General features: G+C 49.5%; 1 protein-coding gene across 1 annotated transcript in view; it reads left to right on the top strand.

Moving 5' to 3' along the window:
• Positions 1–1,582: 1,582 nt before the first annotated feature.
• The window catches only part of kti12 (KTI12 chromatin associated homolog), a 33,943-nt gene continuing 9,883 nt past the window's right edge, over positions 1,583–25,642 (top strand). Inside the window, exons 1-6 of the mRNA XM_078429764.1 lie at positions 1,583–1,823; positions 7,188–7,239; positions 13,045–13,097; positions 16,837–16,892; positions 22,541–22,620; positions 24,744–24,903. Of these exons, the coding sequence (XP_078285890.1) occupies positions 1,664–1,823; positions 7,188–7,239; positions 13,045–13,097; positions 16,837–16,892; positions 22,541–22,620; positions 24,744–24,903 (561 nt within the window). The 5' untranslated portion in view covers positions 1,583–1,663. The remainder of the gene's footprint in view (positions 1,824–7,187; positions 7,240–13,044; positions 13,098–16,836; positions 16,893–22,540; positions 22,621–24,743; positions 24,904–25,642) is intronic.

The raw sequence follows: 25,642 nt of genomic DNA on the forward strand, positions 1-25,642 counted from the left end.
ATGTTCCCCGTGTTGGGGGAGTCCTGAACCAGGGGCTCAAGGTTTAAGAATAAGGGGTAGGTCATTTAGGACTGAGATGAGGAAAAACTTTTTCACCCAGAGTTGTGAATCTGTGGAATTCTATGCCACAGAAGGCAGTGGAGGACAATTCAGTGGATGTATTCAAGAGAGAGTTAGATTTAGCTCTTAGGGCTAACAGAATCAAGGGATATGGGGGAAAAGTAGGAACGGGGTACTGATTCTGGATGATCAGCCGTGATCATATTGAATGGCGGTGCTGGCTCAAAGGGCCGAATGCAGCTATTTTCTATGTTATGTTTCTATTCCCCTCACAAAACAATGGCGCAGCAGTAGAGTTGCTGCCTTGCAGCAAATCCTTCTTGTCTTACTCCTGCACCTATTCTCCATGTTGAAGGTAGACACAAAATGCTGGAGTAACTCAGCGGGTCAGGCAGCATCTCAGGAGAGAAGGAATGAATGGGTGACGTTTCGGGTCGAGACCCTTCTTCAGTCTGAAGAAAGGTCACCCATTCCTTCTCTCCAAAAATGCTGCCTGACCTCCTGAGTTACTCCAGCATTTTGTGTCCACCTTCGATTTAAACCCCAAGCATCTGCAGTTTTTTTTCCTATTTTCTATGTTTCTATGTTTGAATAATGGCAACAAAAATGGCAGGGCCCACATGTGCAATATATGCAAAAGGAATTTCACTGTGTGGTTGCATATAATATAATAATAATAATAATATATTTCTTTATTTGTCCCACACCTGGGAAATTTGCAGTGTTACAGCAGCAAAGTGGATAGCAAGAGATTATTCATTATAAATAAAAATAAAGACAAGGATAAATTGTCACAAATTTATGACAATTTATTAAACATTGTCCTTTTCCTTGTAAAAGGATAAATATGTGACATGGAAAGCATCAAAAACGGAGAGGATGAAACGGAGTTTCTTCCCACAGGCCATCAGGACTGTTAACTATTATAACTCAGCGGTAGAGTTGCTGCCTTACCGCGAATGCAGCGCCGGAGTCTCAGGTTCGATCCTGACTAAGGGCGCCGTCTGTACGGAGTTTGTACGTTCTCCCCGTGACCTGCGTGGGTTTTCTCCGAGATCTTCGGTTTCCTCCCACACTCCAAAAGACGTGCAGGTTTGTAGGTTAATTGACTGGGTAAATGTAAAAATTGTCCCTGGTGTGTGTAGGATAGTGTTAATGTGCGGGGATCACTGCGTGCCGCGGACTTGGTGGGCCGAAAGGGCCTGTTTCCGCGGTGTAGAATCTAAATCTAAAAATCTAAATTTTCTTTTATGTATTAATTTTAATTCTTATTTTAATTTTAAAATTAATTAAAATTTTAAATTTAATGCTGTAATTGTAATTTTTTTTGCACAATCCGCAGGCATTGCCACTTTCATTTCACTGCACATCGTGTGTGTGTATGTGACAAATAGACTTGACTATTGACCAGAGTTTGATGCATCTTCTGCCTTGTCCCAGAGGAGCCGCCGGCAGCAACGCGGCAGCTGCCCAGCGGGGGGCGCAGCTGAGCACCACCCCCTTTAATGGGCCGACGGTAATTCACGGCGCCGCGCCTTTAATAGGCCGCAGGCCTCGGGCCTCGATTTTCGGTACCCCCTCCTCCGTCTCTCCCCGGCCGGCCATGCCGCTGGTGCTGCTGTGCGGGCTGCCGTGCAGCGGCAAGAGTCGCAGGGCGGCGGAGCTGGGCCGGTACCTGCGGGAGGAGGCGGGCAGCAAGGTGGTGGAGGTGGCGGAGTGGAGCCTGGGGCTGGCGGGTGGAGGACGGAACATGGTGTACGCGGGTGAGAGAGGGGGGGCAACCTGGTGTGGGGGGGGGGGCAACCTGGTGTGGGGGGGGAGAGGGGGGGCAACCTGGTGTGGGGGGGGGGGCAACCTGGTGTGGGGGGGGAGAGGGGGGGGCAACCTGGTGTGGGGGGGGAGAGGGGGGGCAACCTGGTGTGGGGGGGGAGAGGGGGGGCAACCTGGTGTGGGGGGGGGGGCAACCTGGTGTGGGGGGGGGGAGGGGGGGGGGCAACCTGGTGTGGGGGGGGGGGGAGGGGGGGGGGCAACCTGGTGTGGAGGGGGGGGGGCAACCTGGTGTGGAGGGGGGGGGAGGGGGGGCAACCTGGTGTGGGGGGGGGGGAGGGGGGGGGCAACCTGGTGTGGAGGGGGGGAGGGCAACCTGGTGTGGAGGGGGGGGAGGGGGGGAGGGCAACCTGGTGTGGGGGGGGGGGAGGGGGGGGGGCAACCTGGTGTGGGGGGGGGGGAGGGGGGGGGCAACCTGGTGTGGGGGGGGGGAGGGGGGGGGGCAACCTGGTGTGGGGGGGGGGAGGGGAACCTGGTGTGGAGGGGGGGGAGGGCAACCTGGTGTGGAGGGGGGGGAGGGGGGGAGGGCAACCTGGTGTGGAGGGGGGGGAGGGCAACCTGGTGTGGAGGGGGGGAGGGCAACCTGGTGTGGAGGGGGGGGAGGGGGGGAGGGCAACCTGGTGTGGAGGGGGGGGAGGGGGGGAGGGCAACCTGGTGTGGAGGGGGGGGAGGGCAACCTGGTGTGGAGGGGGGGAGGGCAACCTGGTGTGGAGGGGGGGGAGGGGGGGAGGGCAACCTGGTGTGGAGGGGGGGGAGGGCAACCTGGTGTGGAGGGGGGGGAGGGCAACCTGGTGTGGAGGGGGGGGAGGGCAACCTGGTGTGGAGGGGGGGGAGGGGGGGAGGGCAACCTGGTGTGGAGGGGGGGGAGGGCAACCTGGTGTGGAGGGGGGGGAGGGGGGGAGGGCAACCTGGTGTGGAGGGGGGGAGGCGGGGGAGGGCAACCTGGTGTGGAGGGGGGGGAGGGCAACCTGGTGTGGAGGGGGGGGAGGGCAACCTGGTGTGGAGGGGGGGAGGGGGGGGAGGGCAACCTGGTGTGGAGGGGGGGAGGGCAACCTGGTGGGGAGGGGGGGGAGGGCAACCTGGTGTGGAGGGGGGGGAGGGGGGAGGGCAACCTGGTGTGGTGGGGGGGAGGGGGGGCAACCTGGTGTGGAGGGGGGGAGGGGGGGGGAGGGCAACCTGGTGTGGAGGGGGGGGAGGGCAACCTGGTGTGGAGGGGGGGGAGGGGGAGGGCAACCTGGTGTGGAGGGGGGGGAGGGGGGGAGGGCAACCTGGTGTGGGGGGGAGGGGGGGCAACCTGGTGTGGAGGGGGGGAGGGGGGGAGGGCAACCTGGTGTGGAGGGGGGGGAGGGGAACCTGGTGTGGAGGGGGGGGAGGGGAGGGCAACCTGGTGTGGAGGGGGGGGAGGGCAACCTGGTGTGGAGGGGGGGGAGGGGAACCTGGTGTGGAGGGGGGGGAGGGGGGGGAGGGCAACCTGGTGTGGAGGGGGGGAGGGGGGGAGGGCAACCTGGTGTGGAGGGGGGGGAGGGCAACCTGGTGTGGAGGGGGGGAGGGGGGGAGGGCAACCTGGTGTGGGGGGGAGGGGGGGCAACCTGGTGTGGAGGGGGGGAGGGGGGGGAGGGCAACCTGGTGTGGAGGGGGGGGAGGGGGGGGAGGGCAACCTGGTGTGGAGGGGGGGAGGGCAACCTGGTGTGGAGGGGGGGGAGGGGGGGGAGGGCAACCTGGTGTGGAGGGGGGGGAGGGGGGGGAGGGCAACCTGGTGTGGAGGGGGGAGGGGGGGAGGGCAACCTGGTGTGGAGGGGGGGGAGGGCAACCTGGTGTGGAGGGGGGGAGGGCAACTGGTGTGGAGGGGGGGGAGGGCAACCTGGTGTGGAGGGGGGGAGGGGGGGGAGGGCAACCTGGTGTGGAGGGGGGGGAGGGGGGGGAGGGCAACCTGGTGTGGAGGGGGGGGGGGAGGGCAACCTGGTGTGGAGGGGGGGAGGGGGGGGGAGGGCAACCTGGTGTGGAGGGGGGGGAGGGGGGGAGGGCAACCTGGTGTGGAGGGGGGGGAGGGCAACCTGGTGTGGGGGGGCAACCTGGTGTGGGGGGGAGGAGGGGCAACCTGGGGGGGAGGGGGGGAGGGCAACCTGGTGTGGGGGGGAGGGGGAAGAGGGGGGAAGAGGGGGAGGGGGGAAAGAGGGGGAGAGGGAGAGGGGGGGCAATGAAGAGGTGAGGGGGAGAGGGTAATGAAGGGGGAGAGAGAGTAGAGAGGGGAGGGGGAGATGGAGGGAGGGAGGGGGAGAGGGAGAGGCAGGGTGGGGCAATGAAGGGGGAAGGGTGTTGGGAAAGGGGTGAGAGGAGAGGGTAATGAAGGAGGAGGGAGAGGAGGGGGAGAGGAGGGAGAGAGGGAGGGGGGAGTAGAGAGCGGGAGAGGGGAGGGGGAGAGGGAGGGAGGCAGGGTGGGGGCAATGAAGGGGGGAGGGTGTTGGGGAAAGGGGTGGGAGTAATGAAGGGGGAAGGAGGGAGGCATTGATGCTCTATCGCTGTTCCCCACCACCCTGCCCTTGTCCAGATTCTTGACCAGGATGGTTCCCAGCACTATTAAGATGACTTCCACTCCCTGGAGTTTAGAAGGGCAAATCTCATTGAAACCTACCATATGGTGAAAGGCCTGGAGAGAGTGGATGTGGAGGAGTGGGAGAGTCTAGGACCAGAGGGCACAGCCTCAGAATTAAAGGATGTGCCTTTTAGAATGATGAGGAGGAATTTCTTCAGCCGGAGGGTGGTGAATCTGTGAAATCTATTGTCACAGACTGTGATGGAGGCCAAGTCATTGGGTACTTTTAGGTCAGAGATTGAAAGGTTCTTGATTAGTAAGGGCGTCAAAGGTTATGCGGAGAAGGCAGGAGAATCGGGTTGAGAGGGGGCTATGATCTTCCCCAGCCAACAAAGGGCCATTATGGACTCCACCCTTCCTGAGGTCATCTGTTGCCGGCCTTGTTTGGTTCTGTCCTTCACTGTCGGTCTGAAGAAGGGTTCCGACCCAAAATGTTGCCCATTCCTTTTCTCTGGTGATGCTGCCTGGCACGCTGAGCTACTCCGGCATTTTGTGTCTATCTTCGATCAAATGGTGGAGCAGACCCGATGGGCCGAATGGCCTAATTCTGATCTTATGATTACTTGATTCTTGCAGTAACCAAAAATTGTTTGTATCTCTGAACTCATCTGTACTCAATCACAGATCTTCTGCAGCCTGGTTGGATTGGGAATTGCAATGATTTCCATCCTCTTGGTTTTGAGGAGTTTTTGAGTCTTCTCATTTCTGCATGGGTGACCCTGTGACTGACCTGGGTTTTGGGCTCCACCACAAACAGTTCAACCAGAACTATAAACATTTGAAGCATAAATAGAAGAGTCATGTCAACATCTAGCTTCCAACACCTGCTATCTGAGGAAGTTATTGAAAAAATGCAAAGAATGCATCTTTTTTTACTTCCATAGTAGAAAAGATTGAATTGTACAGTTGCATCCAAAGACCGTGCTAATCAAAGAAAATTCTCATCTCAATCCCATTTTGGGATCTAGTGGCATTTTACCACTGCTCTCCCACATAGACCATCATCTCTACATAATCAAAAAAAGACACAAAGTGCTGGAGTAACTCAGCAGGCCAGGCAGCATCTCTGGAGAACTTGGATAGGTGACATTTCAGGTTGGGTCCCTTCTTCAGACCAAAAACATCACCTATCCATGGTCTCCACAGATGCTGCCTGACTTCCTGAGTTACTTTACTTGTAAACCAGCATCTGAATTCCTTGTTTCTGTTTATTCATATTAGATATATATTTTTATCTTCGTTACCGTTTGTCTTTGTTCGTGATGTTTGTTTGCGCTAGAATAACCTATCGTAAATGGAGTTTAGTTTAGAGATACAGCGCGGAAACAGGCCCTTTCGTCCCACCGGGTCCGCGCCGACCAGCGATCCCCGCACATTAACACCATCCCACACACACGGAACAATTTTTACATTTACCAAGCCAATTAACCTACAAACCTGTACGTCTTTGGAGCGTGGGAGGAAACCGAAGATCTCGGGGAAAACCCACGCAGGTCACGGGGAGAACGTACAAACTGAGCACAGACAGCGCCCGTAGTCGGGATGGAACCCGGGTCTCCGGCGCTGCATTCGCTGTAAGGCGGCAACTCTACCGCTGCCCTACATGAATGAGTTCTGTAGCGAAGGTTCTGTAGCAACTCACTTGATTTGATACTATAAAGTTTTAGTATGAATAAGGGTCACCTAAAGGTGTGGGTGGCACAGCTGGTTCGATCCTGACCTGGATAAACTCTGTGTGGAGTTTGCAAGTTCACCCTGTGGGTTCCCTCTGGGCACTCTGGTTTCCTCCCACATGATCCCTGGGATGGCAGGACTTTCATATGAAGAAAGACTGGATAGACTTGGCTTGTACTCGCTGGAATTTAGAAGATTGAGGGGGGATCTGATAGAAACTTACAAAATTCTTAAGGGGTTGAACAGGCTAGATGCAGGAAGATTGTTCCCGATGTTGGGGAAGTCCAGAACAAGGGGTCACAGTTTAAGGATAAGGGGGAAGTCTTTTAGGACCGAGATGAGAACGTTTTTTTTCACACAGAGAGTGGTGAATCTGTGGAATTCTCTGCCACAGAAGGTCGTTAAGGCCAGTTCATTGGCTATATTTAAGAGGGAATTAGATGTGGCCCTTGTGGCTAAAGGGGTCAGGGGCTATGGAGAGAAGGCAGGTACGGGATACTGAGTTGGATGATCAGCCATGATCATATTGAATGGCGGTGCAGGCTCGAAGGCCGAATGGCCTACTCCTGCACCTATTTTCTATGTTTCTATCCCAATAACGTGTGGGTTTCTCGGTTAATTGGTCCTCTGTAAATTGCCCCCTAGTGTGCAGGGAGTGGAAGAGAAACTGGGATAACATTGAACAAGTGGGTAGAAATGAACCAATTCTACGCCTACCACTTGTGACCTTATGGCCTAACTACAGATGCTGTTTGTACCGATGATGGACACAAAGTGCTGGAGTAACTCAGTGGGTCAGGCTGCATCTCTGGAGAAAAATGATGGGTTATGTTTTGGGTTTTGGGTTGGAAAGAGCCTGAAGAAGGGTCCCAGCGAAGCTGCCTGACCTGCTGAGTTACTCCAGCACGTTGTGTCTATCTAGAGAAGAAATGGGAATAGGGGTCGGCATTAACTCAGCCTGTTCTCATGTTGTATCTAAAGCTAAAACAATATAGAACTTGTCTTTAACCAGTGGTCTCTTTTTGTATTGTAGATTCTCAGAAGGAGATAGAGCTTCGGGGAGCACTGAAAGCTGTAGTGGAAAGGTAGAGTAAAGATATTGATAGAGTCTAGGGTTTAAATTATAGAGCTCTTTGTAAGTCATTAAACTGTTCATGCTTTTAAGTGTCATGCAACTGGTTGCTTGCCTAGTATCTACCCTTGGATTCACTGTAATGTAAACCACACACTACCCACACAAGGGAGTGAAGGCTCTTTTTACCTTCTGCCTTATACGCCGATCAGCCAAAACACTATGACCACTGACAGGCGAAGTGAATACCATTGATTATCTTGTTACAATGGCACCTGTCAAGGGGTGTGATATATTAGGCAGCAGTCAGTTCTTGAGGTTGATGTGTTGGATGCAGGGGAAATGGGCAGGAGTAAAGACCCGAGTGACTTTGACAAGGGCCAAGTTGTTATGGCCAGACGACTGGGTCAGAGCATCTCTGAAACGGCACGGCTTGTGGGGTGCTCCCGGTCAGCAGTGGTGAGTACCCACCGACAGTGGTCCGAGGAGGGACAAACCACAAACCGGCGACAGGGTGTTGGGCGCCCAAGGCTCATCGATGCGTGAGGGCAACGAAGGCTATCCCTTCTGGTCCGAACCGACAGGAGGTCTACTGTGGCACAAGTCACAGAAAATGTTAATGGTGGTCACGGGAGGAATGTGTCACAATACACAGTGCATCGCACCCTGCTGCGTATGGGGCTGCACACGGAGGACCAACAGCATATTAGGCAGGTGGTCATAATGTTTTGGCTGATCGGTGTACACTCCCCTGCTTGCATTCTCTACCATTAATATTTCTTCCGTCTCTTATCTGTGCATTGCTTGGCATGCAATTGCTCCAACTCTGTGTAGAAATTGGCTCTTTCTAATATTGGCATTTCTTACACAGTCACTGTTAAAGTACTTTCTAAAAATCTAAGGCCACAGAGCCTTGTTAATTGTTACATAAATGCTTTGGCTGCAGCATAGACCAGTCACTTACAGTACAACTTTATAAAATATTGTAACCAAAAGGAACTGCAGATGCAGGTTTCTACCAGAGATAGACTCAAAATGTTGGAATAACTCGGCGGGTCAGGCAGCATCTCTGGAGAAAATGGATAAATGCCGTTTCGGATCGGGAACCTTCTTCAAATCCCGACCCAAAACGTCACCTATCCATTTTCACCAGAGATGCTACCTGACCTACTGAGTGACTCCAACATTTTGTGTCCATCTTTATAAAATATTGGTTTGACCATTAAAACGAATCGGAGAGCTGGAGTAACTTAGCAGGTCAGGCAGCGTCTCTGGAGGACATGGATAGGTGAGGTTTATGCTGCCTGACTGGCTGAGTTACTCCAGCACTTTGTGTCCTGTGTATAAACGGGCATCTGCATTTCCTTGCTTCTGCTTTGGTTAGGCATAGCTGAATGTGCAGTGCTGATCAGTCCACTATAGAAAGGGCGTTGCTTCACGAGAGAGAGTGAAGATGAAATTTACCGGGATGTTGCTTGGAATTAAGTGTTCCGGTTACAAGGAGAATCTAGATAGGAAAAAAACTGCAGATGCTGGTTAAAATTGAAGGTAGATACAAAATGCTGGAGTAACTCAGCAGGTCAGGCAGCATCTCGGGAGAGAAGAAATGAGTGACGTTTCGGGTCAAGACCATTCTTCAGCCTGATGTCAGGGGAGGGGGCAGGACAAAACTTCAGATAGTCCCTGCTTTCCCTCTCTGTCCCCTCCCCCTTCCCAGTTCTCCCACTAGTCTTCCTGTCTCCGACTACATTCTATCTTTGTCCCGCCCCCTTCCCCGACATCAGTCTGAAGAAGGGTCTCGACCCGAAACGTCGCCCATTCCATCTCTCCCGAGATGCTGCCTGACCCGCTTAGTTACTCCAGCATTTTGTGTGTACCTTGAGAATCTGGATAGACTGGGTTTGTTTTGTGGAGGGGGGGGGAGCTGGGGCCGGGAGAGGCCTAACTGAGGTATACAAAAGGTAGACAGTACGAAACCTTTTCCCACAGTGGGGTTGACTGAAACTAAGAGCATCTCAGAAAAATTAGACGGGGTAGAGGGAAGAATTATTTTACCCAGAAGGTGGTTGGAGTGTGGAAGGGTGCTGTCCGAGGGGATGGAAGGCAGAGATCGCAACAATAGACAATAGACAAAAGGAGGAGGCCATTCGGCCCTTTGAGCCCACACCGCCATTCAACGTTTAAGAAGCCACATGAACACTTGCATCCTCAAAGCCAGGACGGGCACGGTGGCACAGCTGTAGAGCTGCTGCCTCACAGCGCCAGAGACCCAGGTTCGATCCTGACCTAGGGTGCTGTCTGTACGGAGTTTGTACATTCTATTGACTCTGGGTTTTCTCCGGGTGCTCTGGTTTCCTCCCACATTCCAAAGACGTGCAGGTATGTAGGTGAATTGGCTTCTGTAAATTGTCCCCAGTGTGTAGGATAGAACTAGTATGCGGTCGGTTGATCATTGGTCATCATGGGCCGTAGGGCCTGTTTCCACGCTGTATCTCTAAAACCCGAAACTAAACCTATATTTCTGGAATCTCCCAAAATTCTCTGCATGGATTTGCATTACATTCAGTTCTTCCATTAAAAAAAAATTGGCTGAGCAATAGATAGGCAGTTCTAGATTAATGACCCCAGTCAAAATAAATAAAGCAGCAATTGTTAGCCTGCCTTTACTCATTGTCAAGCTTGCCAGAATTCAGAATATAGAAGCAAGCAACTGCAGATGCTGGTTTACAAACAAGGGCGCAGAGTGCTGGAGTATCTCAGTGGGTCAGGCAGCATCTCTGGAGAACACGGACAGGTGATGTATCGGGTTGAGACCCTTCTTCAGACTGAAATCACCAGAATTCAAGATCATTGCTGCAACCTTTGGCATGTTTCCAGACCTAGTACGTATCAATCGGTTAAGTAACATCGTGATTGATTGAGTGACTAAAACCTTTCTCTGTCTTTGTGGTCAGAACTGACTCCTTTAATAACCTGTGAGCATTACCTCTGTCTGTGCCTGGTCTCAGCACTCTGTCATTCTGACATCCTGCACGCATTTAAGGTGTGAAACATTTTGTTATTTTTGTCTTGTACTAACAGGCTCAATACAGTGTCATCAGAGATATATTTAACAGTTCTGTCTGGCTCACCAAACTATATTTTTGTTTAGAAACCAAGGGACTGCAGATGCTGGTTTACAAAAAGCACCTCAGAGTGTTGGCATAACTCAGCGGGTCAGGCAGCATTTCTGGCGAACATGGATAAGTGACATTTCGTGTCCAAAGAAGGGTCCTGACCCAAAATGTCACCAATCCATGTTCTCCAGAGATGCAGCCTGACCCGCTGAGCTATTCCATCACTTTGTGTTCTCTTTTATTTGTCTATTTATTTTGTGTGTGGTTGAATGGCAGCTTGTTTTTAGATTCTAAATGCCAATTACTACATAATATTGCTTTTGAACAGCATTAAAAATATCGTACTTATCTAAAATAACCCTCAACGAGTCACGTGTGTCGACAATAACTCCATCACTCAAGCCATTTAATCTCACTCACTCCTCTCCCCATCCACACACATTTCCTTTTATTGTTTCTCTTCAAGCCTGTAATTGATACAGTGCGGAAACAGGTCCTTTGGCCCATCAAGTCTGCACCGACCAGCGATTCCCGTACATGAGCGCTATCCTACACACTAGCGACAATTTACAATTATACCAAGCCAATTAACCTACAAACCTGTCCATCTTTAGAGTGTGGGAGGAAACCGGAGCTCCTGGAGAAAACACACGCAGTTCAAGGGGAGAACGTACCATCTCCGTACAGACAGCACCCATAGTCTGGGTCTCTGGCGCTGTGGGGCAGCAACTCTACCCCTACGCCACCTCCGTACTGTTCATCAGAACAGTCGTCAATCCGAACGTAAACTCTGCTTCTCTCACCACAGATGCTGCCTGACCTGCTGAGTGTTTCCTACATTACTAATATCATTTCACATTTCCACTATCCGTAGTACTTTGCCGAAACCTACATCCACTTCATTGAAACCTGCCGAATAATGAAAGGCCTGGATAGAGTGGATGTGGAAAGGATGTTTCCAGTAGTGGGAGTGTCTAGGACCAGAGGGCACAGCCTCAGAATAAAAGGATGTACCTTTTAGAATGGAGATGGAGAGGAATTTTTTTAACCTGTGGGTGGCGAATCTGGAATTCATTGCCACTGATGGCTGTGGAGGCCATCATTAGGTATTTTGAAAGTGGAGATTGATAGGTTCTTGAGTAGGAAGGGTGTCAAAGATTAGGGGAGAAGGCTGGCTAGTTCGTTTAGTTTATTGTCATGTGCACTGAGGTAGAGTGAAAAGCTTTTTGTTTGGTGCTCTCCAGTCAGTGGAAAGACTATACATGGTTATAATCAAGCCATACACTGTACAGATACAGGGTAAAGGGAATAACGTTTCAAGCAAGATAAAGTCCGATTAAAGATAGTCCGAAGGGCTCCAATGAAATAGATAGTTGATCAGGACTGCTCTCTAGTTGGTGATAGGATGCCTGATAACAGTTGGGGGGGAAAAATCTACCTGAATCCCAAGAATGGGGTTGAGAGGGAAAAGTAAATCAGCCATGGTTGAATGGTGGGGCAGACTCGATGGGCTGAATGGCCTGGTTCTGCTCCTATAGCGAATGGTCTTATGGAATTAATGACAGTCTATGTGATAATAAGATGGTTATTTAATTGGAATTGTTCTTGTGTTTTGGCACTGTGCTGCACTGCCGTTTTTGGTTGTGTGTCGAGACCCTCTACAGTGTTAAGCAGAACAGCGGAGGGCAGCTTTGAGAGCCTGTCCCACTTAGGCGATTTTTTAGGCGACTGTCATAGTCGTAGCAGGTCACTGAAAAACCGGCGACTGGACCCCCCCTACGACAATGGCTACGACAAGCTACAACAACCTACCACCTAGACGACGTCAAGCTACGGCAAGCTACCGACAACAGGCGACCCAATCATCGCGACTTAGGACGTCCACCTACGACCGCACCTATGACCACACAGGCGGCAACCTATGACCGCACCTACGACAACCCACGTCCACCTGCGACAAGCTACGACCCTGTTGGCGACAACTGAAGACAATTCACCTCATTTTCGCCTCCTGTTTCGACGCCGGTACCTGTCGCCGGTTGACATAGGTGAGTCGCCAATGGAATTCACCATCGTCAGCACCGGCGACAACCTACGTCACCTGGCGACAATCTACGACAGCACCTACGTCAAGAGACGTCAAGCTACGCTCATTGGCGTCAAACCCACCGTCGCCGAAAAATGTTCAACATTCTGAATATCCAGTGGCGACCAGAAAGACGCTTCGACTCTTCGTGCGACTGAGACGACTCGCGACCGTGTGGCGACAGCCTAGTCGCCTGTAGTCGCCTACAATATCACCTAAGTGGGGCAGGGGTGTTACACTCACACCAAGGGTAGACATTGGAAGCATATCATTCTCAGACCACAGACAATGCTTAAGATGGGAACAGAAGACTTACATAGAAAAACATAGCAACATAGAAAACAGGTGCAGGAGGAGGCCATTTGGCCCTTGGAGCCAGCACCCCCATTCAATATGATCATGGCTGATCATCCAAAATCAGCTTTCTCCCCGTATCCCTTGATTCCGTTAGCCCTAAGAGCTATAACTAACTCTCTGTCTGGTTGATTCTCTGTCTGGCTGAATAACAATGCTGTTTAACAGGAGAGTTGAAAAGAGCACTGCTACAGTATATTCCTTGTACCATGAGCGCATGTCCACACTGTGTTTTAAACTGTTTTATATCTTTATTTCCTAGAAAAATCAATAAAGAGGATGTTGTCATTATGGATTCTCTAAATTACATCAAAGGTATGGGAGTGATAATTAAAATGATTCATTGATGTACGAATGCTTTTTAATTATTTTGGGAACAGTGGTGTGTGAAATGAGATACTCCCGATCGTCCTCTTTTTGAGTTTAGCTTATTGTCACGTGTTCTGAGGTACAGGGTAAAGCTTTAGTTGCATGCTAACCAGTCAGCAGAAAGACGATGCACGATTACAATTGTGCAATCCACAGTGTGCAGATACATAATCAAATAATTGATGTTTGGTAAAGTAAGAAATGGTGCTGTCGGAGTAGAGATTTGAAAGAGTGGGACGATTGTAATGAGTGATTTCAGATCCGCTTCTGTCACGAACACGAACGAACACACACACACACACACACACACACGCACGCACGCACGCACACACACACACACACTCTCTCTCTCTTGTGGTGGTGGAGTTTAGTTTAGAGATCGAAACGTTATCAGTTTGGGGGTTATGGGGCGAAGGCAGGAGAATGGGGTTGAGAGGGAAAGGTAGACCAGTCATTATTGACTGGCGGAGTAGACGATGGGCCGAATGGCCTAATTCTGCTCCTAGAAGTTAAGAACTTATGGAAATAGAGTTCTGATAGAGAATCAAAATGATGACAATGTTTGGGTCAAGCAGCATCTGTGGAGAAAGAAACATCATTTGGGTCAGTGGCCTTCATAATGAGGTAAATGATCCAAAATCGTAACTCGGTTGAACAAAGAGTTAGTTATTAGGTCATACGGCAGTGGATTGTACAGGATTTGTTATGTCTGTGTTTTCGGATAGTTCCAACTTGGCTCAGAATGCTATTATATACAACAGGGGGCAGCAGGGTGGCGCAGCTGGTAGAGTTGATGCTTTACAGCGCCAGAGACCCGGGTTCGACCCTGACTATGAGTGCTGTCTGCGTGGAGTTTGCATGTTTTCCCTGTGATTGTGTTGTTTGCTTTGGTTTTCTATCACGTCCCAAAAACATGCGGGCTTGCAGGTTAGTTGGCCTCTGTAAAAATTGCCCGAAGCTTGCAGGGAGTGGATGAGAGTGTGGGACAACACAGAACTAATGTGAATCGATGGTCGGCGTGGACTCGGTGGGCTGAAGGGCCTGTGTTTCCTCGCTGCGACTCTGAACTAAACTAATGATAGACTCTCACAATTGAAGTTTTGCATCTCCCTGCCAGAGCCGATGGGGCTTTTGTTTCAAGTATACGATCTAAAGGAGTGATGAGGCAATGTTTTCACTGGAGCATCAGCCGAGATGAAGTGATGGAGCCACTGATCTTGAACCTTGTACTTCTGGGGAGCGTTGAACATGAAACCGTACAGCACAGGGACAGGCCAATCACCCCCCCCCCCCCCCCACCACTGTCTTTGCCAAACATAATGCCAAGTTAAACTAACCACATATTTCGCTTGGGCAGCTTACAACCTAGCAGCCCGAACGTTGATTTCTCTAATTTAAAGTAACCCCTGGGCATCCTACTAGTTCCACTGTTCGCATCCCTGTATCCCCTCGTTATCACCTCTTCCCCAGCCAACAATGGGCCATTATGGGCTCCACCCTTCCATGGTCATCTGTTGCCAGACTTAATTCTTCTAGCCTTCCCCCCCCCCCCCCAGTTCCTCCCCTCACCTTTCAGTCTGCAGAAGAGTTCCGACCCGAAAGGTCGCCCATCCTTTTTCTCCAGAGATGCTGACTGACCCGCTGAGTAACACTAGCACTTTGTGTCTGCCTGCACGTGATCCATTTCCCTCCATTCCCTGCATGTTAACGTGCCGAGCTAAAAGCCTCTTGGATGCCGCTCTTATTAAGACAATTTAATAAAGTTGGATTCGCGGGGGGGGGGGGGGGGGTGGTCTTGGAGGGGAGGATGCTCCTCAAACTGCGGGGCATCCTGGACAATACAGCTCACCCCCTCCCTCCGTGACACACTGGTCAACCTGAGGAGCACCTTCAGCAACAGACTGGTCCCACCAAGATGCAGCACAGAACGAACGCCACAGGAGATCCTTCTTCCCTGCGGCTATCAAACTGTACAACTCCTCCCCCTTCTGTCGTGGGGTAGACTGAGACTGACTCCCCCTTCCCTCCCCAATCTTTTCCACTCATCACTTTAATTTCATGTATCTTGTTGTGTTTTATGACTTGGCAGACCAATTTCCCTCCTGGGATAAATAAAGCTCTATCATACTGTATCGTAAACAATAGACAATAGACAATAGGTGCAGGAGGAGGCCATTCGGCCCTTTGAGCCAGCACCGCCATTCAATGTGATCATGGCTGACCATTCTCAATCAGTACCCCGTTCCTGCCTTCTCCCCATACCCCCTGACTCCGCTATCCTTAAGAGCTCTATCTAGCTCTATCTTGAATGCATTCAGAGAATTGGCCTCCACTGCCTTCTGAGGCAGAGAATTCCACAGATTCACAACTCTCTGACTGAAAAAGTTTTTCCTCATCTCCGTTCTAAATGGCCTACCCCTTATTCTTAAACTGTGGCCCCTTGTTCTGGACTCCCCCAACATTAGGAACATGTTTCCTGCCTCTAACGTGTCCAACCCCTTAATAATCTTATACGTTTCGATAAGATCCCCTCTCATCCTTCTAAATTCCAGTGTATACAAGCCTAGTCGCTCCAGTCTTCTGTGAAGATCACGGTGAGGCTATCACGGTTCATCCCGAGCAGTTGTGCAGCAAGACACACTGATGTGCAGACAGTTCCCAGGCCCCATACGAAGACAAACCTCAGTGGCTGCTGGACCATCATCAACTCGGCAAAGACTCACTTTGGTCCGTGTGAAACCTCCGTGCAGACAGCGCCCGTGGTCAGCATCGAACCCACGTTTCTGGCGCTGTGAGGCAACAACTCTACCGCCGCGCCACCGTGCCGCACTTCCTCGGAGCACGAGGCGTGGTCTTAGAAGTGTATCAAATCACAAGGGGAATTGGTAGGGTGGCTACATACAGTCCTTTACCCAGAGTTGTGGAATCAAGATCTGGAGGACATAGGTTTAAGGTGAGAGGGGAAAGATTTAATAGGAACCTGAGGAGCATTTTTCTCTCATAGATGGTGATTGCTACATGGAACATGCTGCCAGAGGAGGTGGTTGAGGCAGGGCTACAACAGTATTTAAAAGACATTTGGACAGGTACATGGAGAGGAAAGGTTTCGAGGGATATGGGCCAAAGGCAGGCAGGTGGGACTAACGTCGAGGAGACATCTTGGTCGGTGGGCAGGTTGGGCTGTTTGACCCGATGGCTAGGATTGACTTTTTTAACTGGAAAGGGGAGAGGTGTTGCTGTACATTGATGTTATGTGCACTTGCAACTAAACTCCTTTATTTTCAGACTAATTTTCAAGTTTGTCAGACTGAAATATTTTTAGCTGTGTCTCAGACCCTCTTGCTAGCCTTCAGTTCATGTGGGAGGCTCTGTACCAACTGGATAGATACACAGAGGTAATAAGGGCATTGTGAGCCTGCAATGGGTCGATGGGCGACATCTAAAGACCACGCATGTTAAGGTTTGTAAAGAAGCCGCCAATTTAGCTTGTCTGAGCTGACGGGTCATGGTGATGGAACTGGGCAATAAATTAGCAGCTGAGCTGATAATGGGGCCAATTAATCAAGCGGCCAGATCAGAATGACTTTCGATCCTGCATTTCATCTTGAGATGTGAAAATATTGACTCACTGCGTCTAATTTTGTTGCAATTGTGTGCATTGTTCTGACTGTTCTTTTAAATATAGGTTACAGATATGAACTGTACTGTATGATAAAGCATGCACAGACTCCACACTGCTTGGTAAGTAGCCATTAAGTCTTGTAATGAAATGTGAACGATTGCAGGTTTTCTCTGTATCTCCCTCTTTATATATATATATAACACAGCTGTTAGCTCCAATCTGCGTTAATCTAAGACTCTCCTTATGTGTTCCCCGCATTTAATCTAACCAGGCACATATGCAAATTGTGAATAACTGCACTCAAACCCTTTTTTTTTTTTTTTTTTTTTTTTTTACTTTCTTTTTTATTTTTATTATTATTTTTTTTTACATACATACAAACACAAACTAAACAAACATAGGAGATGCATATTGAATGTAAATACCCTTACTTTAAGTTCCCAAAATCGGAAGAGACTAGAGTCCCGGCATTGCCTGTATTAATAATGACCATCTTTTATCAAACATGTCTGTTGTCAACTGTAACCTTGCTGTGATTTTTTCCATTATATACACATTTTTTACCCTATCTCTCCATTGCATTATGCTTGGAGGTTGTGGTTTCAACCAAGAAGTTGTTATCGTCTTCTTTGCTATCAGCAGCAGGATTGTCAGTAAATGTTTCGAACTCTTATCTGTCATACTGTCAGGAATTATACCCAAAATGTAAAGTGCTGGTTCCAGAGGGAAATTAATGCCCATAATCTGTTTAATTTCCTTTTGAATATTCTTCCAGAAATCCTGTATTTTTGGGCAATCCCAGAATATATGAGTGGAGTCCCTTTTTTTAATCTGGTGTTTTTCTGTACTTGTATCCAAATGGTACCGACAATAGGTGCAGGAGTAGGCCATTCAGCCCTTCGAGCCAGCACCGCCATTCAATGTGATCATGACTGATCATTCATAATCAGTACCCAGTTCCTGCCTTCTCCCCATACCCCCTGACCCCGCTATCTTTAAGAGCTCGATCTAGCTCTCTCTTGAAAGCATCCAGAGAATTGGCCTCCACGACCTTCTCAGGCAGAGAATTCCACAGATTTACAACTGAGTGAAAAAGATTTTCCTCATCTCCGTTCTAAATGGCCTACCCCTTATTCTTAAACTGTGGCCTCTGGTTCTGGACTCCCCCAACATTGGAAACATGTTTCCTGCCTCTAACTTGTCCAATCCCTTAATAATCTTATATGTTTCAGTAAGATAAGATATGCGGTAAAATATTGAATTACAAATCTTTTTTCTCACTGTTCCTTTATGCCTGCTGAGAATTGCTTCTCTGCCATTTTAATTCTTTTTACAGAGGGAGGGAGAGAGACACCTTCACGAGGCATTAAACACAAAGTACACACTGTCAAAAGTCACCCATTCCTTCTCTCCAGATATGCTGCATTACTCCAGCTTTTTGTGTTGATCCCTAACCAGTCTGAAGAAGGGTCTCGACCTGAAACGTCACCCATTCCTTCCCTCCAGAGATGCTGCCTGTCCCGCTGAGTTACTCCGGCATTTTGTGTCAATCGTCTGTCATGATGTTTACTCAGTCCCGACCTGTTGGTTCCATTTTGTGCAGACCAAGCTCTGGAGCACTCCAGTCTGAAGAAGGGTCTCGACCCGAAACCACATCCGTTCCTTCTCTCCAGAGATGCTGCCTGACCCGCTGAGTTACTGCAGCTTTTTGTGTCTACCTCCGATTATTACTTACTAATCTCCCTGAGAAGCACAACAAATATCTTGACTTTTGCGGCTCATTTGAAGGCTGTGACGTGGGGCGTTCTGAAGATCTTACGTTAGTGATACAGCACTGAAACAGGCCCTTCTGCCCACGGTGTCCATGCCCACCAGCAATCACCTAGCTCTACCCGACATGCTAGGGACAACTTTATCAAAGACAATTAACCTACAAACCTGCACGACTTTGGGAGGAAATAGACAATAGGTGCAGGAGGAGGCCATTCGGCCCTTCAAGCCAGCACCGCCATTCAATGTGATCATGGCTGGGGAGAAGACAGGAACAGGGTACTGATTGAGAATGATCAGCCATGATCACATTGAATGGTGGTGCTGGCTCGAAGGGCCGAATAGCCTACTCCTGCACCTATTGTCTAAAAGAAAGTGAGCACTTTTCATACTTCCTGCTGCCAAATCCTTTGCTCTCCTTTTGAAGAGAATGTGGGAGTTAATTTGGGCACAAAAAGCTTAAGAACACTAATGTATTGATGAGATAAATTAGTTTTTCAGTGAATAATGATTGCATGATGGATCTTAGAGGGGATACAGGTGGCACAGCTGTCGAGCTGCTACCTCACAGCACCAGAGACCCGGGTATGATCCTGACCACGGGTGCTGTCTGTGTGGACTTTGCACATTCTCCCTGTGACCCTGTGGGCTTCAATAGACAATAAATAATAGGTGCAGGAGTAGGCCATTCGCCCCTTCGCGCTAGCACCACCATTCAATGTGATCATGGCTGATTATTCTCAATCAGTACCCCGTTCCTGCCTTCTCCCCATACCCCTTGACTCCGCTATCCTTAAGAGCTCTATCTAGCTCTCTCTTGAATACATTCGGAGAATTGGCCTCCACTGCCTTCTGAGGCAGTGAATTTCACAGATTTACAACTCTGACTGAAAAAGCTTTTCCTCATCTCCTCATCATAATGTGTATTGCAATGTCATATGCAGTAAATGACAGGGAACCCAGAACTGTGGTTAGACAGCAAACCCTTGACATGCACGTTCTTTGCTCCCTGAAGAAGGCAGTGAAGAAGGCATTCAGCATGCTTGCCTGCCTTTATATAGATTCACTGGAATTTAGAAGGATGAGAGGGGATATTATTAGAAACGTATAAAATTATAAAAGGACTGGACAAGCTAGATGCAGGAAAAATGTTCCCAATGTTAGGGGAGTCCAGAAGCTGGGGCCACAGTCTCAGAATAATGGGGTGGCCATTTAAAACTGAGATGAGAAAAAACTTTCTCACCCAGAGAGTTGTGAATTTGTGGAGTTCTCTGCCACAGAAGACAGTGGAGGCCAATCCACTGGATGAATTTAAAAGAGAGTTAGATAGAGCTGTAGGGGCTAGTGGAATCAAGGGATGTGGGGAGATGTGGGGAAAAGGCAGGCACGGGTTACTGATTGTGGATGATCAGCCATGATCACAATGAATGGCAGCATTTTGGGAAAAAAAAATCATAAAGCAAGTTATTTTCTAAATGGGGAGGAGCTGCGTGGTAATACAACGCAAAGGGACCTGGGGGTACTAGTACAGGAATCACAAAAAGTTAGTATGCAGGTGCAGCAAGTGATTAGGAAGGCCAATGGAGTCTTAGCCTTTATTGCCAGGGGGATAGAGTATAAAAGTAGGGAGGTGTTGCTGCAGCTGTATACAGTATTGGTAAGACTGCATTTGGAATACTGTGTGCAGTTTTGGTGTCCATATTTAAGAAAGGATGTACTTGCTCTGGAGGCAGTGCAGAGAAGGTTTACACGGTTAATTCCAGGGATGAGGGGGTTGACATATGAGGAAAGGTTAAGTAGGTTGGGACTTTTCTCATTGGAGTTCAGAAGAATGAGAGGCGATCTTATTGAAACGTATAAGATCGTGAGGGGCCTTGATCGGGTGGATGCGCTAAAGATGTTTCCGATGATCGGGGAGACCAGAACTAGGGGGCATAGTCTTAGAATAAGAGGGGGCTCTTTTAAAACTAAGATGAGGAGAAACTTCTTCACTCAGAGGGTGGTTAGTCTGTGGAATTCGCTGCCTCAGGGAGCTGTGGAAGCAGGAACGTTAAATAAATTTAAAACAGAAATAGATTGTTTTTTAATAGACAAGGGAATTAGGGGTTACGGGGAGCGGGCAGGGAAGTGGACATGAGCTATTGTTAGTATAGTAAGACCTGAGTAATCTCCTGGACAAGTTTCGATCGCCTAGCTTGGGGTCGGAGAGGAATTTCCCGGATTTTTTCCCCAAATTGGCCTGGGTTTTTATCCGGTTTTTCGCCTCTCCCAGGAGATCATACGGTTCTTTTGGGTGGGAAGAAGGGCGATAGTGGGAAGGGGGTTGGGGTAGGATCAGCCATGATCGTATTGAATGGCGGAGCGGGCTCAAGGTGCCGGTTGGCCTACTCCTGCTCCTATTTTCTTGTGTTCTTGTGCTGGCTCGAAGGGCCTCCTCCTGCCCCTATTTTCTGTGTTTCTATACGCTACGGCATTGAGTGAACGAGTTGGGATGTTATATTGTAGCTGCACAGAACAATGGCCAGGCTGCATCTGCAGTATTGCGCACAGTTGTGATCACCACAATACAGGAAGGATATGGAAGCATTAGAAAGCATTAGCGCGGCACGGTGGCGCAGCGGTAGAGTTGCTGCCTTACAGCGATTGCAGCGCCGGAGACTCAGGTTCGATCCTGACTACGGGTGCTGTCTGTACGGAGTTTGTACGTTCTACCCGTGACCTACGTGGGTTTTCTCCGAGATATTTGGTTTCCTCCCACACTCCAAAGACATACAGGTATGTAGGTTAATTGGCTGGGCAAATGTAAAAAAAATTGTCCCTAGGGTGTAGGATAGTGTTAGTGTGTGGGGATCGCTGGGCGGCGCGGACCCGGTGGGCTGAAGGGCCTGTTTCCGCGCTGTATCTCTAATTAAAAAAAATAGAAAGAGTGTAGAATAGATCAACAGGGTGTGGCCTGGAATGGAGGGTTTTCCTTATGAGGAGAGTTTGGATTAGCTGGGAAGCTGAGGGGGGCCCTTACAGAGGTTTATAAAATCATAAATGACATAATTGGGTGGAATGGTGGTCAGGGAGTAGGAAATCGGGCAGCGAATGTCTGGGAAGATTTATAGCAAAAGAAAACACAAAAAAAAAATCTTGGTAAGCCAAACCATGACCAGGAAGGAAAGGGTGAGGGAGGTAAGGAAGCAGAATCTATGTTGAGACGGGAGGCCTCCTGATGAAATGTTGATTGATTCAGGATTTGCTGTGAGATAAGCAGTCTGGCAGGGCAATGAATGTCAGTCACGGGATGTTTGGAGAAGAGAGGCAGCTATGGATTATTGATTCACATGTGAGAGTCTGTGAACAATGATGTTAACCGGGTGGTCACGGTGGCACAGCGGTAGAGTTGCTACCTTACAGCGAATGCAGCGCCGGAGACCCGGGTTCCATCCCGACTACGGGTGCTGTCTGCACGGGGTTTGTACGTTCTCCCCGTGACCCGCGTGGGTTTTCTCCGAGATCTTCGGTTTCCTCCCACACTCCAAAGACGTGCAGGTTTGTAGGTTAATTGACTTGGTAAATGTAAAAATTGTCTCTTGTGGGTGTGGGATAGAGTTAATGTGCGGGGATCGCTGGTCGGCGCGGACTCGGTGGGCCGAAAGGGCCTGTTTCCGCGCTGTATCTCTCAATATACCAAGTAGATGTAGTCTTGTTCCTGGAATGAGGGAGTCTTAAACTAGAAGGCATAGGTTTAATGTGAGAGAAATATAAAGGAGATACGTGGATAGGAAAGGTTTAGAGGGAAGATTGACACCAAATGCTGGAGTAACACAGCGGGCATGGCATCATCTCTGGAGAAAAGGAATAGATGACGTTTCGGATCAGCATTTTCTGGCTATCTTTAGTGTAAACCAGCATCTGCTATTCCTTCGCACACAGCCCAAAGTTCTTGATGGCTCCAGTTCTATTTTAAAATTCTATCTGTTCATGCCTTTGTTGTTGGTGTTGCTTGCAGATTCACTGTGAGACTGCGGTTGATGTCTGTTCATCATGGAACCAGAGCAGGGAGCCAGAGCAACAATACTCCCAGGAAATGTAAGCCCATTGATGCCCTCCATTCCCCCCTTCCTGAGTGATGCCCTCCATTCCCCCCTTCCTGAGTCAACATCCACCCTGGCACCTTCTCAGCTTGCCTTGCCGATGGTTCAACTGGAAACCACTCATGGATCTTTACTCATGCACTGTTCTAGAGTCATAAAGTGTGGAAACAAGCCCTTCGGCCCAACTTGCCCACAACGACCAACAAGTCCCATCTGCGCTAGTCCACATTTGCTTGTGTTTAGCCTGTATCCCTCTAAACCTATCCTATCCATGTACCAGTTAAACATTGTGATAGTCCCTGCCTCAACTACCACCTCTGGCAGCTTGTTCCATATATCCACCACCCTTTACATGAAGTGTAGGAAAATAACTGCAGATGCTGGTTCAAATCGAAGGTAGACACAAAATGCTGGAGTAACTCAGTGGGTCAGGCAGCATCTGAGGGGAGAAGGAATGGGTGACGTTTCGGGTCGAGACCCTTCTTCAGACCCGAAACGTCACCCATTCCTTCTCTCCCGAGATGCTGCCTGACCCACTGAGTTACTCCAGCATTTTGTGTCTACCCTTTGCATGAAAAAGTTTTCTCTCAGATTCCTATAAAATCTTACCCCCTTCAACGTAAACCTATGCCCTCTGGGGTCTCGATCTCCCCCACTTTGAGCAAGAGACTCTGTGCAGGATTGAGATTCCACTGGCCTTACTGTCATTGTCCATGACAAGTGTCCTACTATTCTGATGATGACTCGTGGCTGTGGGGTGACTGCAAGCCAGTCTGTGGAAGCACTGCCACTGATCCACTTCCAAGAGCCTTGGCTCCAAGCCTGGAGGCCATTCACGGTTTGAGATGTTCCTGGATCCAGGAATATAATTGCAAGCTGCTGCCTCACAGCACCAGTGACCCAGGTTTGTGTTCGATCCTGACTATGGGTGCTGGCTGCCTGGAGTTTATACCTTCTCCCCGTGACCACATGGGTTTTCTCCAGGTGCTTCGGTTTCCTCGCACGTTCCAAAGACGTGGAGATTTGCAGGTTAATTGGCTTCTGTAAATTTCCCCATTTTGAGATCATTCTTATACCAGCGATAGACACAAAGTGCTGTAAGAAAATAACTGCAGATGCTGGTACAAATCGAAGGTATTTATTTCACAAAATGCTGGAGTAACTCAGCAGGTCAGGCAGCATCTCAGGAGAGAAGGAATGGGTGACGTTTCGACTCGAGACCCTTCTTCAGTCTGAAGAAACGTCACCCATTCCTTCGCTCCTGAGATGCTGCCTGACCTGCTGAGTTACTCCAGCATTTTGTGAAATAAATACCTTTGACACCAAGTGCTGGAATAGTTCAGAAGTTTGGAGAACCCTTGATTGGATCCGACCCAAAATGTCACCTATTACTTTTCTCCAGAGAGGCTGCTGGATCCGCCTAGTTACTCTGGCACTTGTGTCTGTCTTGGATTTATAGATTAATTGGTTTCTGTAAATTGCCCCTAGGGTGTAGGGTGGGATAATGTAGAACTAGCGTTGGGGTGATCGTTGGTCGATGCGGACTCGGTGGGCTGAAGGGCCTGCTACCACACAGTATCTCTGAATTAAACTAAACTAAACTAAACATAGAACAGTGTAGTTCTGTCCTTCAGCCCACCATGTCCGCTCCAAACATGATGCCTTTATGGCTTCTGTGATTCGTATCCCTCAATGTGCCCATCTGAAAGCCTCTTAAATGCCAACTCATTCTATCGCTGCGATTCCCAGTTACCTACTGGCGCAGCGGTAGAGTTGCTGCCATACAGCGCTTGCATCCCCAGAGACCCGGGTTCGATCCCGACTCCGGGTGCTGTCTGTACGGAGTTTGTACGTTCTCCCCGTGACTGCGTGGGTTTCCACCGAGATCTTCGGTTTCCTCCCACACTCCAAAGACGTACAGGTTTGTAGGTTAATCGACTTGGTATGAATGTAAAATTGTCCCTAGTGTGTGTGGGATAATGTTAATGTGCGGGGATCGCTGGTCGGTGCGGACTCGGTGGGCCGAAGGGCCTGTTTCCGCGCTGTATCTCTAAACAAAACTAAGCTAAACTGAAGCTCTGGGTTTGAACTGGTTGTAAATGCTTGCACTGCCTGCAGCTTCGACGCGCTGGTGATGAGGTTTGAGGCTCCCGATGCGAGGAACCGATGGGACAGCCCACTCTTCACCATTCAGAAAGACGATACGCTCCCATTCCAGGCGATAAACGACGCCATCTTCCACAGGAAGCCACCGCCGCCCAACCAGTCAACGCTCAACGTAAGTGAGGGCCGGAGGGAAGCCTGTGGGATGGAGTGGGTATCCAGGGTTGGTCTGGACAGTGGAGTCATAGAGCATGGAAACAGGCCCTTTAGCCCAACTTGCCCACACTGGCCAACATGTCCCAGCTGCACTAGTCCCACCTGCCTGTGTTTGGCCCATATCCCTCCAAACCTGTCCTATCAATGTACCTGTCTAACTGTTTCTTAAACATTGGGATATCCCAGCCTCAACTACCTCCTCTGGCAGCTTGTTCCATACACCCGCCACCCTTTGTGTGGAAAATGTTACCCCTCGGGTTCCTATTAAATCTTTTCCCCTTCATAAGCTAGATGCAGGAAAAATGTTCCCAATGTTGGGGGAGTCCAGAACCAGGGGCCACACAGTCTAAGAATAAAGGGGAGGCCATTTAAAACTGAGATGAGAAAAAAACTTTTTCACCCAGAGAGTTGTGAGTTTGTGGAATTCTCTGCCTAAGGCAGTGGAGGCCAAATTCACTGGATGAAGTTAAAAGAGAGTTTGATAGAGCTCTAGGGGCTAGCGGAATCAAGGGATATGGGGAGAAGGCAGGCACGGGTTACTGATTGTGGATAATCAGCCATGATCACAATGAATGGCGGTGCTGGCTTGAAGGGCCGAATGGTCTCCTCCTGCACCTATTTTCTATGTTTCAATGTAAATCTTTTCCCCTTTACCTTAAACCTATGCCCTCTTGTCCTCTAAAGTTTGACAAGAACGT

This window comes from Rhinoraja longicauda, chromosome 38 (genome assembly GCF_053455715.1).
Source record: "Rhinoraja longicauda isolate Sanriku21f chromosome 38, sRhiLon1.1, whole genome shotgun sequence".
Lineage (NCBI taxonomy): Eukaryota > Metazoa > Chordata > Chondrichthyes > Rajiformes > Arhynchobatidae > Rhinoraja > Rhinoraja longicauda.